Source organism: Phyllostomus discolor, chromosome 4, assembly GCF_004126475.2.
Source record: "Phyllostomus discolor isolate MPI-MPIP mPhyDis1 chromosome 4, mPhyDis1.pri.v3, whole genome shotgun sequence".
Classification (NCBI taxonomy): domain Eukaryota; kingdom Metazoa; phylum Chordata; class Mammalia; order Chiroptera; family Phyllostomidae; genus Phyllostomus; species Phyllostomus discolor.
Genome location: NC_040906.2, coordinates 79,214,030 through 79,232,333, shown reverse-complemented (window position 1 = coordinate 79,232,333; position 18,304 = coordinate 79,214,030). Strand labels below are relative to the sequence as shown.

General features: G+C 32.7%; 1 protein-coding gene across 1 annotated transcript in view; it reads right to left on the bottom strand.

The window, feature by feature from the left end:
- Positions 1-8,872: 8,872 nt before the first annotated feature.
- The window catches only part of LRP1B (LDL receptor related protein 1B), a 1,792,671-nt gene continuing 1,783,239 nt past the window's right edge, over positions 8,873-18,304 (bottom strand). The window contains exons 88-91 of the mRNA XM_036023545.1: positions 15,897-15,987; positions 14,809-14,956; positions 11,973-12,071; positions 8,873-10,622 (exon numbers count right to left, since the gene is read on the bottom strand). Coding sequence (XP_035879438.1) covers positions 10,482-10,622; positions 11,973-12,071; positions 14,809-14,956; positions 15,897-15,987 — 479 coding nt within the window. The 3' untranslated portion in view covers positions 8,873-10,481. The remainder of the gene's footprint in view (positions 10,623-11,972; positions 12,072-14,808; positions 14,957-15,896; positions 15,988-18,304) is intronic.

Genomic DNA, 18,304 nt, shown 5'->3' with positions numbered 1-18,304 from the left:
GGTTATGGGTGTGTGAACTGGCTTGGATTTGGAAATTGTATCAGCAATCATGATGTTTTTTTCCACTGCTGTGGAGGATGTAAATCTTGTATTTGCCACCTCAAAATTTCTTTTAGTTGAAAAGTCAAGTAACACCCACCTTGGCTGCCCATTTATTTTGCTACCATAAGCTCCTTGGTGTATTAGCCATTGGCACAGACCAAAGGCAACCTAATTGCCACTTCAACCTTCACAGTAAGTATTTCTACCTTCCCTCTGTTGAGTAAGTGTTGCCACTTAAAGCCTGTCATTCTGAAATCCTTTTATCCCCACTGAAACTAGAAAGCCCAGTTTCAGAAAACATCTCTATTATCAAATACTTCCTACAGAAGTTTTTATTTGTCCTCTACTGGTAAATCCTTTATTACCTTGTGAAGAGAGTGTTCTCTTAGACTTGAAATAAAACATGTTTGGTCCATACACTAAATCTTAATATACAAATAGATCTGATCCAATATTCCTACCCACCTCCTTGAGACTTCTGACCAGGAAACTCTATTACGACAATTTAACATCTCTACCTCATTTATTGAAGATAATCATATTTTTTCACCATGATTTAAAGATCCATCTCAGTATAAATAACTAATTACAAATGCTCTCACCATGATGCTGAACAAATTATCCTCTTACATCCGTCTTTCCTTGTTCAACATCTTCATAAGCCATTCTTGAATATGCTCCCTTTCATATTAATCAAGTTTTCCTCTTCTTTCTGAAGCAGCGACTGTGTTTCCCCTACTTGAGCTGTTTGAACCTGGCTGATGGTTGGGAGACAATGAGATGGGAACAACATGGGGGAGGGCAAGGTTCACCTTGAAAGGCATCTGCCACAGCTGTGGTCTTTATGTTCTACTGGCAAAGACAGGCAATTTTCCATTAGCAAGTAGAAAGGACATTTTTTGTCAGTGTAGATGTTTCAGAGAAGTTTGTGGGTGTGAAATTTTCATGCCTGTTCACCCAAGTATCGCCATTTCTCTTTCTGTAATCACTGATCTTAGCTGTGAGATAAGTCAAGTCTATGCCAGAGTACATCTTTGTAGCTCTGTTTCGCTTGAAATAAATTCCGGGCCTAATGTTCAGTACAGTTGGAAGCTGCAGAAGATAGTAGACTTTTTACCTGCTTCCATTTTGACCTTCTGACATATACAGTACACTTTTAGTTGATTATTGGCTAACGTGAGCCAATTATTTTCTTTTTTGAGCTTAAATAAGTCAACCAACAATATAATTCTTATAACTACTATTGTGCCCATATTGTTCAAGGACCAGCTACCAGATAAGCCAATGCTTCATCTTCAACCAAAAACTCATCCTGCTGGTGAGCCTCTTAGGAATAGTGATGCTACAGGATGTCAGGGTAGTCATCACCCCAGTTATTCCCAATGTAGGAGTCCTTATTTATTACACCTGACTGGCAGATAAGTTTGTTTTAGAATTCCTTCTTGCTGCTTAACTTTGAAAGGCAACTTCTTATTTCCCAAAGTAGACCCTCAGACAAGGGTTTTATGTAACCAGTTTATATTAGGTAGTGATCAGGAGAGTATGTGTGGAAAAGTGGAAATAGTAGAAAATCAAATATATAGGTGTTAACAAATTTATTACCACTATGAGAAGTCTGGCCTTATTTCTCAGAGACCTTCAAAAGAAGAATAAATCAAAGAATTAGCTAAGAAATGCAATGGGGCATTTTGTGGTTGCTGCATGGTGCACTAACTCCTCCACATTTCCAGGCTGCACATGTCTGAGTACCAGGTGGGCTCCTGTTGAGGTCCTTGAACTCCTCACAGTCTGTCCTGGTATCATTTGTCTTCAGACAAATAATCAACTAAGGCAAGGTCAACTAAGACAAGGCTTGGGTAAGGATGATTTGTAAGCCCTGGTTGATATGAGGGGAAACACATTTAAGAATAGATCATGGAAATGTTTAATATCATGGAAATGGCATCTAGAGCTAGTCCATTTGCACTTACTCAAATATGCTCCAGGGCAATAGCAAGAGTGACTCATAGGTCAAACAATCACACTCTGCACCATAGATATATGGGCCTTAATTCCAGGAGTTTATAAACATGTTACTTTATATGACAAAAGGGACTTTGTAGATATAATCAAGGTTATGGACCTTAAAATAAAGAGATTATCTTGCATTATCCAAATTGGCCCAATCTAATCTCAATGGCTCATAAACACAAAGATCTTTCTTCAGATGGAGGCAGAAGAGATCAGCAGAAGGATAACTCAGAGAGATTACAAGCATGAGGGACATGTCACAGTGACTCTGAGAGATATAGTTAGAGTTAGGGTAGGGTAGGGTAGGGTTTTAAAAGGCATCTGACAAGAAGCCATTGACTCAGTCATTTCACATTTTCTCTAAAAATACTTAAGAAGGCCCAAAACATTGATAAATAGGTATGACACACAAACCGTTGAGACTTGTGGGGTGAAACGGAGCTACACAAATCAAACAAACTAACAAAAGCCATTGGTAATCTACCAGTGTTTTCCCTGATGAAATTGAGTTTCTGCTTAGTAAAAAGAAGAAAACAAAAATAAGGAAATTGTGTTTCCCACATTGTCTATCAAGATGCAAAGTCTTGGAATCTGAGTAAGACAATGAATTGGATAGCCATTCTTCTACTGAACAGTCAGTGCATCTAGATGTGTGCATCACTCTTTGAAAGAATGTTACTGCCAGAAAATAAAAGGGCATCTGGGACAGCTTTCAAGGAGGAAAGGAATGCTTGGTCACTGAAGAAGCCTGGTGCTGTCCTAATAAATTCATGGAAGATTATGGCACAACATAGCATCAGGTATTCAGGGGTGCAGGTAGACATGGCTTACAGGAAGGATCCCAATACTGTGACATATGAAAAGCACTGGTGTTTTATGTACTCCTTTATTTCATTGTTAAAGTAAGTAAGTATATATAAGAATGAAAATAATCATACTGTGTTCTAGAAGAGACTCGCTAGGAGATACGAGGGAGAAAGGGAGCAGGATTTATAGGCCTAAGAAAGATATTTAGAGGTATAGAATTGATAGAAAGAGGGGGCAAATAAATATTGTATTTCTTATCTACTGGAAAGCACTGGAACTCCAGTGTTTTCTCTATAAGTAAGCATTAGTCAATGGAAAAGAAATCATAAGAAAAAACACCTTGGATTTTGTTTTCTAAAAGTTCATAAGATAAGAACATGAAGAAATCATTCTCTAAATTTACAAAATTTTTGCAAAAAGAGAACTTTTGAAAATTAGTATTTTGAGCCCTGGCTGGTGTGGCTCAGTGGATTGAGCACCAGACTATGAAGCAAAGGGTTGACAGTTCAATTCCTAGTCAGGGGACATGCCTAGGTTGTAGAGCAGGTCCCCAGTTGGGGCACATGAGAGGCAGCCACACATTGATGTTTCTCTCGATTTCTCCCACCTTTCCCCTCTCTCTAAAAATAAATAAATAAATCTAAAACAAAGAAAATTAGTATTTTGTGTAGGAAACAGAAAAGAGATCCTATGACATCTCAGCTGAAAACTATTTGAAACAAAGTCACGACATAAAAAAAGAAACTGACTAAGGTAAGGAAGGACTCATCTTTGTGGGATATGGAGGATATGCATGAACAAATACACACACAAACTCAATACAAATACACGTACAAACTCAATTTGCCTGCAGGGATAAAAGTAAATAAGGAATGCTGACCAAGAATTTTAAAATCATTCAGGAATATAGGGAAAAAAGAAAAATATATTAAAATATATAAAATGGTAAGTTTTCTAAAATTATATTTTACAGTAAAGTTAAGGAATATAACTTACAACAACAAAAAAGAAATATTGGCTTCCTATAATGCCACTTTGAGTAGGTTTGTATTTATATATAGAAATATAACTGGGATGGATTTCCTCTTGGGTAAGGATGGTGATTTCTGAAGCTATAATCCAGAAAAGCAAAGCATGATTGCATTTCAGGTAAAATAGGAGAGAAGTGCCATCTTCACAATCAGTGAATCACCAAACCAGTGTGTGAGAATATGTGAGTGTATGTGGTGGTGTTTTGTGTTTATAGTTTCCCACAAACATACAATTGATACTTTTGCACTGCTGAGATGGAAGTTACTCCAGTTTGAAGTCTCATTATCCAGTTATTTCTTTCCTACCTACCTAACTTTTGACATTATTCCCTGAGGAATGCTGTGCCCCATCAGTCATATGTATCTTTAAGTATCTTTCTAAACAGTCTTATATTTCAAACTCCTAGATTTTATTCTCAGCTGCATTTCACAGTTTATTCTGTGTGTGAAATTTTTCACTTATAAGTTTTTATATTACCTGAATAAAATGTATATGGTTTTCATTACTGATATTATATTGTGAAAGCCTAGAACACATATTATTGGCTTGCCAAGTCACTACAGCATAAATAAGCAGAAAATGAAGCTGCATCAGGAGGCTTATAATTCATTTATTAAAACTTCAGGAGAAACTACAACTAAAACATTATCTTGGAGTGAACAAATGACTAAAGAGTATCAATATTGCATTGTTTAAATTCACCGATATCTTATACCACATGCTGAAGGAGCAGAGTATCCATCAAAGAGAATGAACACATTTTAAGCATAGACTTTATCAAATAGTCCATCCTTAGTATCAATTTTTCTTTTGATTTTTGATCACTTTGAATGCAAAAAAAGATGCAATTCACTAGAAACTATTTTTCAGAATAAATTGCAGCAACTTAAGTATAATATCTAGCAGAAAAAGTTAAACCAGAGAATGCATTTCGCTTCCCATTCTCTGTCTCTCTTTAGATTAGAAGTTCATATTCTTGGGCCTTTGGGATATGATGATATTAAAACTAAACGTTTTTCTAAATAAGACTGCTTCTGTGTAGTTTTAGTTATCTTTATCTTTTTCTGGATGAGTTAATGTTCAGGAAATGTTAAGTTAGCAGATTCATAAAATGAACCATTTTTAGCTCTTTTTTGTTGCCTTTTCCTTGTATTTATTAAAAATACAGAGAAAAATATAATTTTTGTGCTATATTACCTGGTTGTCATCTTCACAAAGAAATGCTTGAGTCTTTTTTCTACAAGTTACAATTTAATACTTCTTTTTTTATATATATACATATATGTATATATGTATATATGTGTGTGTGTGTGTATATATATATATATATATATATATTTGAGAGAGATTGATTTTATTTATTCCACTTATTTATGAATTCTTTGGTTATTTTTTGTATGTGCCCTGACCAGAGATTGAACTTGCAACCTAGGCATATCAAAATAATGCTCTCACCAACTGAGCTACCAATCCAGGGAAAGGCTTCTTATTTAAATAATGACTCTAGTCTAAATTAAATTTAAAAATATCATCTGATATTTAGAAAAGTATCCTTAAATAAGCTAAAGATAACTAGAATTGGGCATAAAGTAAAAAAAAAAAACCTGCTTTCAAAGAGTGGTTAGCTATGTTTTCTTCAACTCTGCAGTATACTTAGTCTTTTCCATTTTAACCTTTTAAGCAAAGGTACATGATGAAGGTGAATCTTTAAATAGTACTATAATATATTTTTCAAGAGAAGTAAGATTTTATATTCAGAGTATTGGTATGAAGATATGAAGATGAAAGAGGATAAAAAATAGCAATACATATTTTCCCTACTTCCTTTATCACTTGTGCCAATATTCTGTGTTAGGGATTTGGAACTTATGGGTACTATAGTAGTTCATTTCAATAGCCGTACCATACATTGAGTGTTGAATGTATTCATGTCTGACTCATCATAAAAATGGAGAGTAACATTCCTAGAAGAAAAGTAAAACCTTGAATCTCAACCTCAAGAACCAACCAATTAAGCATATATATAATCAAATACAAAACAAAAAACAGGATCATGACATGCAATGGCCACAGATAGACTCCCTGGAAGTCTATTTCCTTTGCCAGATTGGGGAAGTTCTCCTTCATTATTTGTTCAAATAAGTTTTCAATTTCTTTCTCTTCCTCTTGTCCTTCTGGCACCCACATGATTCAGATGTTCAAACATTTAAAGTTGTCCTGGAAGTTCCTAAGCCTCTTCCTCATTGTTTTTGAATTCTTGTTTCTTTATTCTATTCTGGCTGAATGTTTATTTCTTCCTTCTACTCCACATCATTGATTTGAGTCCAGTTTCCTTCCTGTCACTGTTGGTTCCCTGCACATTTCTCTTCATTTCACTTTGCACACTCTTCACTTTTTCCTCCATTTTGTGACCATTCTCAACCATTTCTGTGAGCATCCTGATTACCAGTGTTTTGAACTCTGCATCTGATAGTTTGGCTATTTCTTCATCACTTAGTTGTAGTTTTGGAGCTTTGACCTACTCTTTCATTCTGACCATATTTTTTTTTTGTCTCAGCGCACCTGTTACAAAGTAAGGGGCAGAGCCTTAGGTATTCACCAGGGTGGGGCAACCCACGCATTATAGTGCTCTATGTATAGTGCTGTATGGTGCTGTATAGGGGTTTGAGAGGGAACAATGCTTGCTCAGCTCTGCTCTTTGCTGGCTTTCAGTCACTGTTCCCCCACTACCCACAAGCAAATTGGGCCCTTCTGGTGCTGATTTTCTGGTGGGTGGATTTGTGTACATTCTAGGATCCTGTGGGTCACTCCAGTGAACTCTCCTGTGAGGCTGGGAGTTTCTCTCATGGCCACAACCCCCACAGATTTTTTCAATCAGAGCTTTTGAGACTTTATTTCCCCACACTGGAACTCAGGATTGCGAGGTCTGTCTCATTCCCCAGTTGTTCTTCCTAGTTTCTCCACAAAAAAATGTGGAACTGCTGGGTCCACTAGCTGCCACTTTCCCTGCATCCTCTCCACCCCGGCTGCCCATCTCTGCCCCGCCTACCAGTTTGAATGAATGTTTCTTCTTTGACTACTTGGTTGTCTGACTTTCATAGAGTTCAATTTTCTGGCAGTTCTGGTTATTTTTTGTTTTTAAATTTGTTGTTTTCTTTCTTTTGGTTGTGCGAAGAGGCAAAATGTAGCTACCTACACCTCCACCTTGGTCAGAAGTCTGAATCTAATTTTTAATATTATATAATGTTTTAACATATGTGGGGAAGGGAGGGGACTGGGGGAGCTTGAAAAAAAAAAAGGAAAAAAAAGAAATGGCCACAGATAAAACACAATTATGTAAATAAAGGTGGCCCTATTTATGCAAAACTGTGTGTTTCTAACTGAAATATGTTCCCTTAGTAACAACTTTTATAAATAAGTACTTTGCTATTACCAAATTTCAGTGTAACACATGCATCATCAGCATTAAAGAATTAAAATCAATACTTGGATGCCATGAGTTTGATGATGAGGGAGCCTCTTTTTTTGACTCAGCTGTTCTAGCAGACTGTCATTTACCAGTGGAAGATAGAACATACCCATAGATCAGTAATTTTTAATAACAGCAATTTTGTTCTCCTAAGTACCTTTGGCAGTGTCTGTGGATGGAGTTGGTTGTTGCAGCTCTGGGTGGTGCTGGCAGTAGCTCATGGACAGAGGCAAGGGGCCCTGCTAAGTATCCTACCCTATAAAAGAAAACCAAAAATTACCCAGTCCAAAATATTAAGATGTTGAAAAGCTCCCTCCTTTAGATGATGAAAAGGCATTTGAGTAAGGAGGAGAGTTTACCAGGAAACATTTATTTTTAGAAAATATGTCCATTGAAGCTTGAAGGAATATTTTATTGGTTATTTTGCTGATGGCATTTATAAAGGATGGTCACTGTGGGGAAGAATTAGGCACCTGAATTTCTAGAATTTATATAAGTTTTTACAAAATAAACTTGAAATAGAACTACAGCAATAGAAGTAAGCTGAATATTTGAAAAGTTACTTCTGTCTTATGAAGACTAAATGCAAAGTAAATGTGAACAGAAAGGCTGTGTACTCTGATGTGGACTTGAATGAAGCAAGCTGGGGTGGGGAAGCATAATGTGGAGATAAGGACCATATAAATATAATAGGGCCTTGGGGTTAAAAAGTGCATCCTGAGCTTTCTTTACTATGGCTTTAACCAGGTCCCTGGTGAGAATGCACTTCACTGATGCTAGGCCCGGCTCTTAGTTGGTTTGTTGTATATCAAATATGATTTGCTAGATACTTATACTAATGTTAAGTATTATACTAATATACTAATGTTAGTTGTACCAAAGTCATTCCAATATGTGGGTTCTGTTTCTATCAAATAAAAATTTCAGCTATAGTTATAAAGCTCTAATGTAAAAATCCCTCCAGGTAATATAACTCAGTGATAGCACTGGTAAATCAGACTCTCTTCCCTTTGTATCTCTCATCTGATACTCCAAGTAGGGATACCAATAACCATTCCACTTATGAGTAAGTGTCTAAACAACATCTAGTGGAATCTGAATGTTCCATAAAGAGTACTTTTTGAGAAAGCAAAGGAGCAGGAAGAGCTTTGGATTATTTCAACACAATTGTCACTGACTCTGTATACAACCTATCTTTCTATCACAACATGGAGTCTATGATGAGCAATGTAAGGCAGGAGAAAAGGAAAAAGTAAGTGAAGTATTTCTGATTCAAGAAGAGAGAAAATACCTTCTCTATTGTGCACTTAAAAATGATGAAGAGAAATTAGTTCTACCCCATAGTATGTTCTAAGGATATTAAAAAATGTCTCATGTTTTTACTAAAATAGTTTTCTAGGAATATTAAACTTCAAGAAGATAGGAATTTTCTTATTTTTAAAAACTACCCAACACAAATACTTAAATACATAGAATTTCATTTAAATAAGCCAGTCAACAATTTTTTATAAAGTATTTAACACTTCATTGTAGAAACATAGGCAAAATGACTATTATAACCAAAATGAAAAATACTGTTCAATTTAAAAAGTGTACTTAAACAAGAACCTGAAAAAGTTTATGGTATGCATAACATTGTTCAAGCAAAATTGCACTAGTATTACATAAATCAATAGTTTATAAAGGCCTCAATATGGCAAAGTTTAGAAATAGGTAGTATGCATGCACATAGTACAACAAAAAGTCTCTTTATAAAACAGCAGTATTTTTAATGCTTGTACAAAGGGATAAAGAGCAACCACAAACATATTTCATCTGTTAGGTTAATACAGTGTGACAGCTAAAAGTCAGTCATATCTTCCAGAGGAACGAAAAGCCCTCCATACTTTGCAAATAAATCTTTTGTGCCTTCAAAGATATTTTTATAAAAATGCTATCCTTTTTATACAACTTAAATAAAATGTCACTTGTTTCATCACAAATTGAAAACAAGTGAATGGGGTCCGTGTGTTTTGTGTAACAAAAAGAAACCAGAGTACCAGAGCAATTGGTCAGCATTTATACTCTCCACCTTTGATTATGGGCAGGTAATTGTTCTATAACTTGGGAAGGCCTTGAGAATTACTCTATACAGTAATGAGTGTTTGCCTCTTCCTTTTGTTCTAGCAAAGAAAACACATTCACATAATTGAAATTCTGTCATCAATTTGTGTGCTTATATATTATTCTTTAGTGTTTTGTGTGGTAAGGGGTTGGGTTAATCTTCTGCAAAATGCACATGATTGGGAAGAAATTTCTGAGACATGAGTACCCAATGCCCTATTGTGCTCTAGGCTGGCTATTTACCTCAGAACTGATGAAGGACAAAAGGTCTTATCCCATAGCAATGTGGTCTTTCCACTTTTGGTTATGTCTTTGCTATGTTCTATCATCTAAATATAACTATTGTTTGCAGGGTACATATGTTTAGTATATCACATACAGTCCACTAAATTTTGGAAAATGTAGTCATGTGTGTTCATGCAAATTATTCATTTTATATATTTTTAAATATTTTCCTCAAAATTCTCATCTATCACTTGGCAATCTAAGGCTAATTTGAAAGCAGGAAATGCTGAACTTGTGAGGGCTATATATTACCAGCAATTGGAATCAGTCTTGATGGGAGCAAAGAAGAGAGTTAACCATTCAATCATTCTTTCACCAGTTTAAACATAAAAGTAAAATGGCATTGCAGTACAGCTTTCAGACCATATAATGAAAAAGTGCAGAGATTCTCTTTGTTGATTAAATAGAACCAAAAATGTTCATATAAAATAGATTGCTCATATTCACACTACAAAGGAATATGTTGTTTTTAATTTTAACAAATTCAAAGGGGTGTCATATCAGCAGCATCATTGTAAATTGTATTGTAGTGCAGTTCTTTTTCATAAAAATACCATACAAATGGTCAATCAATAGTCATCAGCAAAAAAATAAGACTCGGAAAACAATTAACCAGCGAAAAGATAAAGAAAGAGGTAATGCTGATGCTAAAACAATTATAATACTGTTGGAACATACAAAAGTAATCCTTATATTTTACACATTTTTTACAGTATATAAAAGGTATCACTGATTATGCCACTGTCTCCCGTATCCCAATTTCTATTTTCTTTGGAAGCAGTTCTTTCCTTTCATCAACACTTCCCAAGGAGTTCCGACAGGTTTGCCCATCCATGTATAATTTTGCATACACTGGATTGGAGTAGTTTGTTGGCTGAAGGAGAAAAAATAAATAAAATTTTATGACATTAATTAGTTATTTTCTAGGATATCTATCTTTTATGCTAACCACATTTAATTTACTAACTAGTAATGATTTAAATGTGATTTAAATTCTTTTTATAGGCTTTAGTTGACTTTAGCATGGTATTAGATAAAATTATAATTGTATGTTTTTCAGGTAACTTGTGAATCTAACAGGACTTTTTCTAAAATATCAAAGAAATATTCATGAAAACTATAATAACTGAGACTTTATTTAAAAGCATATAGCATTAAGCCAATGTATTATTTATAGTCCATATGTGTCCCCTCTTTGCTAATGCAGTATTAGGAAAGATGTGTTTACAGAAAGTCATTTAATTACTCAATGCTTATAAGTTTTCAGTATGAAGTGAAAAGCGAGAAAACAAAGAAAAATAAAAATAAAATGCATTGGTGGAGTAGGTTTTAAAATAAATAATATTTTTGCTTCAACCAACCTCTATGTACCTATCACTGAAAATATTTTGGGATTCATCCAAGAAATTGTGGAGTACCCAGTCATCTTGGGTTGCAAAGATACTTAAAACATTTTGAAGTAGAATTGAAACATGCAGAAATGATCTCTTTCATTTGAAAAACATGTACAAATGTCCATTATTTCACTAACTGCAACTCAATCCAATAAATCATTGCCTAATGTTTTAGTCTTTTTGTCTTTCCAAAAGCAGAACATTAAATCTTAGTTACAACAAAAAATTATAATTTTTGAGCCATGGAATTGAGACCAACATAATAAAAATGCTAATTAAAAACAGTCAATGGGAGACTTTTTACCCTTATTTTATCCCTCTTCTGATATGAACTATGTAACTTTAGACAGAATATCATTCTCTAGAAACTAGTTATTTAATTAAAAAATTAAGAATATTTTCATTAGACCAATTCTAATTTCTCCATACAATGCCTCCTTTTTAGTATGCTTTTATTTAACCATACATCAAATTTGTATATATTAAAGTATCTTAATAGAAAGTGTATGAAAACAAATTTAAGTTTAAATTAGTCAGTTCAAATTTCTGGCTAGAGATTTCAAGAACAACAAAGACTCAAGTTTATTGTTAAAGTGTTTATGACATGTTCAAACTCAGCAGAAGAAATATTTCTACTTAATAGCTTCCCTAAAATGATAACATGTCTTCTATGTAATCTTGCACAGGCAGGACACAACATAAGCCCCCAATTTTAATGCTCGTTTCAAACTCAAATAAGGGCCAGTCCCTACCTAAATCAAGTAATTATCTTTGATTGTAAGGGGTTCTGTGGTGGAATAGACATGAAATAATGAATTTTCTTCTCTCACCCCAGCAGTTAGTGGTCCTTTCAAATCGGAGTTTAGGTAGATGGGTGGAGCTGTATGTGGAAGCTTGAAAGCACCGGACATGCCCCCTATATACCTGGCCTGCACAAAAACAGAGAATTTTAGTTTCTGGTCTAATATGGAACTTTTTTCATTGACATAAATTCGTGATAATTCATAAAAAATAACATAAAATATACTCTTTAGAATTCATGGTAGCTTTAATAACTTAAGAACTATTGATACTAAATATTTCATAGGTTGACATTTCTATTATGTCCAGCTTAATTTAACTTTATTATTCTCAATGAAATTATATCTTTGCTAACAGCACTGTGAAAAATACACCAGCATCCCCAAGTTCAGTTTCAATCATTTTGAAAATTTCTGACATAGCCCACTTTGTACACTCAAATATCTGACAGCTTCTAATTAAATATTCATCATCACTCTATTTTTATGGGAAAAAATTCTAAATTTGGTATACCACAAAGCAAACATCTGTACTTTTGGAAATCTCACTCTCTAGTCTAAAACAGATTAACTAGTAATTAAACTGGCTCGCTAAGTCTTCATGTAAGAGTATTGATGTCAGACTTTTTTGAGTCTAAAGGCAGACAATCTGGTACACTCATATTCATAACTGAGTATTTACTGGTGACCCACAAGGAAAAAAACTAGATTATAATTCAAAGAATATTAAAAATTAATAAATATACATATTTTAGAAAATATTGACTGTTGACTTTTAACAGTGGATGATCACAAAATTTGGGACAAGGTTAAGGGTCTCAGGAAAAGATTGTAAACATAAAATGAGCTTAGTATTGTATCTGAATATCTCTCTTAAAGGTCTCATTTAGTAGATATTTAAAACAATTTAAAAAAGAATTCAGTGGAATTTAGAGATAAAACCAGTAAATATTAGTTTCCCTTTTTTGAACTCTTCAAATTATTCTGTGATTGCCTTTATAGACAAATCTTTTAAAATGAACATTATTATTTTATTTATTTTGAATATAAGGTGTCATTAAAGTAGAAACTTTGTCCATTTTTAAAACAATAAATATGACTGTTCTATAAAAATCTTTATGTATAATGCAATTTGTAGATATTTGGTCACATCAAGAATATATCAAACCATTCTAACATAGTGAACATTCTATGGAAAACATTTCATCCTTAAGGTTGTTTTGGTGTGATCCTCTGCTTTTCAAATTTGGTTATGCCAATTTGGTCTACCTATGTTTTCTGCAGTTCCTTCTTGGGCAATAATTCATATTTACATTTCAAAAATCTGGAGTCAGTTAGAATAAACCATTTAGTCACACTTAATATAATTTTAGTCAATCCAATATTCAGTAAATAAATATTTATTTTTATGTGCTAAATAGTTAAAAAATATATTTGAGGGGCACTCAGTTAATGTGGAGACATTTTAAATGGAATACTAAAAAGCCAGTCTCTTGAATTGTCCAAAATTGGCTTAATTCTCTCATGAGAAATAAAAAATGATGTGGAAAATGAGAAGCCTCCTTCTTATGAAAAGTGTGTTTGATATGGTCGCATCAGTTCATATTATACTTACAGGTACTGTATTCTTATTCCTAAGAAAAATTCAAAGAATATCAGTAGTCTATTATTTAAGATGTCTTTCTCTTTCATAGATAATTATCAAATAACAATGTGTTCAATATATATACTTTTTCAATTTCAAATAGAAAACAGTGGTACTTATAAGAATTTATCTCATGAACAATTTCAAATGTAAGTGTTGGTTACTGAGTGAATAATAAATACCAACTCTAAAATTATTTCTAAAAATGAAAAAATAACTATAATATCCTTTGATAGTGAAATAAAACATACCTATGCAATAATGATTGATTTATTTTCATAGAAATTAATACTTAGCCATTAATTTCAGGCTTAGATTAAGAGTTAGATTAAATGGACTCAGAACTAGATTAAATGCAAGGTACCTAATTCAACTTCTTTGAGAATAGCTGTTACTATGAGTGTAAAATCATTTGGATATAGATTGGTCACTGTAATTGTTAGTAATATAAATATATATTTTGGACTCAATACCTTTAGTATATTAGAAAATAAATAAATATTCAATAAATGAATAAGTTAAGAAAAATGGCACTCATAATATCAAACTGATGCTATTAAGTCATAGTAAAATGCTCTATAATGAAAAATATCCAGATAAGTGAATACATGCAAGTTTATTTAAATATTCTATCATTTATTTCTCTTAAAAGGTGTCAATATGAGCATACAGTAATAAGAACTAACAGAAACTTTAAAAAATGATGTAGCTTTTTAGGCTATATGTATCAAAGTCATGTCTTAAAGTAATAGCAACTATATTATAGTATACAGAAAAATATTTTCAAAAGTGATTTGATTATAAACAAACCCATGGACACAGCTTAGTTGACTCTTCCATAAAATACTATTGGAAATAAAGTACTCATTTTGACAATGAAATACTGTACTCTTTTATTACTAAAATATTTCAGACAGCATTTTTTTCTTGGAGCTATATATTTAGATGTGTTGGCACCTCAACATATTTGAATAAAATATTGTTTTAAATAAACTATACATGTTTGTAAATTAAGTAAATAAATAAAGATGTATTTTCCAAAACATGTGCTAACTTCATGATCCAGGTGAATGAAGTTCATAATTTTATTTTTTTCTTTAGAAGAGATGATAACATTTAATGCATTTGAAAGTTCTTCATTGACTATAGATAAAAGAAATGCAGATGAAATCTGGAACCATACTACACAGATGGGACTCAGTCATGTCAGTGGTCACTTACCTTTGTTGGGTCTATTATGAAACCAGGATCTAAGAGACCTGGACCATCATTGTGATCGTGATCCATTTCATACATGTTATAAGATGGATTGCCAATTTCTACATTTATTCCTCCGTTTATAATAGGTTGTCTTCTAATAGTTTTTGTCCTAGAATATATGAACATTATTTAAGGATGAATTTAAATATCACATTCATGGTTTATGAATCATTGGTAGATTTATTGACTTATTTTAATGTAACTAATGGTAAGCTTATAAATAAATGAATTCAAAATCACAGATGAATGGACACATCTTAATGGGATGTTACTTTTCTAAATTAATTATATCATTATTATTATTTTAACTATATTGAACAATTGCCCTTGAAACATATTCTTTCTAAATACATAATTCCACATTAGTTGAAACTGCATATTCACTAATTAATTATTTTTTCAACTTCTACCTTTCCCCTATTTTAATGAAAACCATCCTTAAAAAGAGTGATAAAGAAACTTTGAACTAGATTGTTTCCAACCCTCAATCATATGGCTAAGGTCCTCTTTTAAATAACTTGAAAACTGACTAATACATTCTTGAGATGATTACCACAGACAACACACTCCTGGATAGTTAAAGCTATATATTCATATGAACTGAAATAGTGACACTTCCAGTAATACATAAAATAAACAAATGCACAATTTTTAAATCAAATGCATGATTTCTGATATATAATATATATTCAATATCATTGCATTTATATTACTAATCTTATACAGTAATATAATAAGATCCTTTTCAGATATCTTGAGGTTTCAAGGAAAAAACTACCACATATATAAAATCTACTAAAATTTTAATTCATATTTACCTTCATTAGGTTTGTTAGAATATATAAATGAAGACATTTCATCAACATAATATGGGAGAAGGGTTGTGTAAGTTGCAATTACCCAAAATGAAATAAAGGGATAAAATGGTTTGAAAACAATAGAATTTCAGGTAAAATAATCTATTTTTAAGAAATTTAAACAAAAATCTGTTTTTGTAACTATTTGTGTGATGTATTTATTAATTGTTAGTCTAGAACATTGTGCCTCACCTTTTTTTTCTTTTACAAAGCGCTAACCCAATTACTAAGGTGGTTATCAAAGTCACCAAGAGGACAAGGGGCACGATGATCGCAATGCTTCCTGAAAGGGAAATGAATGAACAGAGAAACAGAGACATAAAATATAGATTGTTATAAATGAATACTTTATCACATCAAATCATTTTACCATTGCTATGATACAAGTAAAGCTTAGGCAAAATACCTATATTTCTAGTTCAGAAGTATGTTATTGAAACATCACTCTGCTATTAAACACCTGACCTGCTGGAAATGCTCCTTTAGATATGGTTTACTTGTATATTGCAGCTGAATGTCTGGAGGTTAGAAAAACTGAGTTCATTGTCAGTCTGAGTCTGACTCATGCCACACACGTTAGCTTGCAATGATATAAGTACATGCCAGTAACCTCTTGTACCATGTATCAACCATGACTGAACACGTATTTACACAATTTTGCTGGCCATTTTCCCATTCTTAGTTTTGTTCAACTAGCTATAAATACTCTCTGGCCAAAAGTACATGTGACAAGTTGTATGGCAGCCTGGCAAAACAAAAGGGACATCAATGTTGGGTTTGGATGGCCAAAGACCTAAATATAAGTTTTACAACTTACGTGAAGTGACACCTTGGATGGGTATTTTAAAATTTGAGGCTTGACCCACTGAATATTATTTATCCATTGAAATGTTAAATGGTATATAAAAGTACTTTTAAGTGTAATATTAAATAAGTAAATTTTTAAAGCAGTAAAACATATAAATTAGGCTCATATTCTTCACCAATAAAACAGAGGCAAGAATTCCAACCACACATGGTTGTTATCTTAATTCAACAAAATAGGGGGCCCAAAGGGATTCTCTTTCTCAAGTTCCAGGTCTAGAATAGTTTCAGCAAAAGATATCTGGGGGATTTAGCTGATGTTACAAATGACCATTTCTTCCCTTTTTCATGTACTTACAAGAATGGTCTTAGGTTGTGTCACCTATCTTCAAAATGGAATAAAAGATCTATGCAATAGATCTTCAAAAAGTGGTAAGAGACACTGAATACTAGTTTTTGTGCATCTGAACATAGGGGGGAAGCAAAACTGAGACTCACTGCCCTCTATTTCATTTCTGGGTTAGCAATAAGATAGATCAATTTTTTTTTTCTTCTTTTTAGAAGAAGACAGTACTTGATAATACTGTGATCCACAGGAGGATACACCTGGGGTTATAAATCACTTATGGAGGAAGAACAGAAGGCAAGGGTTGCTGATAGCAGGAGAGTACTAAGTAGCTCCATCAGATATCTAATGTTAACTGTTTCGACAGACAAATGCCTAGTGCCCATGAGACAAAGGCTTTGTTTATTTGGAAAAAAAAATTTGGTTGATTCAGTCAAATCAGTGTGATCACTGGTAAAACTAAGAAAGCAATGTGAAAGCTAACTGAAATTCAATGTGGAATCTTGAGTGGTTCAGTAATAAAACTTTAAGAAGTTTTAAATATTTTAATTTCCTTTGCAAATACATGTGCATGTAAAATATTACAGGAAGAAACAAACAGTATTACTAAGCAAAATAAACAGTTGCTTAGGGACTTTAAAATAGAAGTATAGGTGAGTTTTAACAGCTATAGCTGGAAAAACATCCATGTGACATAGTCCATAGTGGAGATTACTTACCAAAATACCAGAAAAAATCTTTTTTAAGAAATTTCATGTATAAGATAATATTTCAATTTGAATCTTCCAAGATTATGTATATTGCCTTCTTTAGTCAATTTATAAAATGAAAAATAATATTTTTTCATGTTGTTACCAGGACTATGCAACTCAGTGAGTTTGATATTATATGGTTTTAGGAAAATAAACTTCGTTTCAAGACAGTGAACTTTATATGAATTCATAACTTATTAGAAATTAATAAACATAGAGAATCTGGCATATTGGATAATAATTAACATTTGCTCACAAATTTTAAATACCAGTGAACAGCTGGTTTCTTCATAAACAATTACTTTAACTGATTGATAACAACTTTATAAATATCCTTACTTTACTACTTATCTTTCTTTCTGCTGAAACTTGTAATATATTGGTATGTATTAAACACCAATATTTGTGTTAAGGTATACAAACTTACTTTCTCCTCAGTGCAATTGTATACTATTTAGAAAATTCTATTTTATTCGCCTTTTATTTCTTTAAGGTAGAAATATTCTTAATCATGCATGCTACAAAACAAAGAATATTTTTCTTTTATTCTCCCATCACAAATGGCAGTTCCAATCTCTTACATTATAGCACTTTAAGAGCCTAGATTTCTAATACATTTATATAGCAAATCAAGGCAACTGGAGTAATACTTAATATAACCAATAAATAATGCAGAGTACAACTTGTCAAGTTACGAA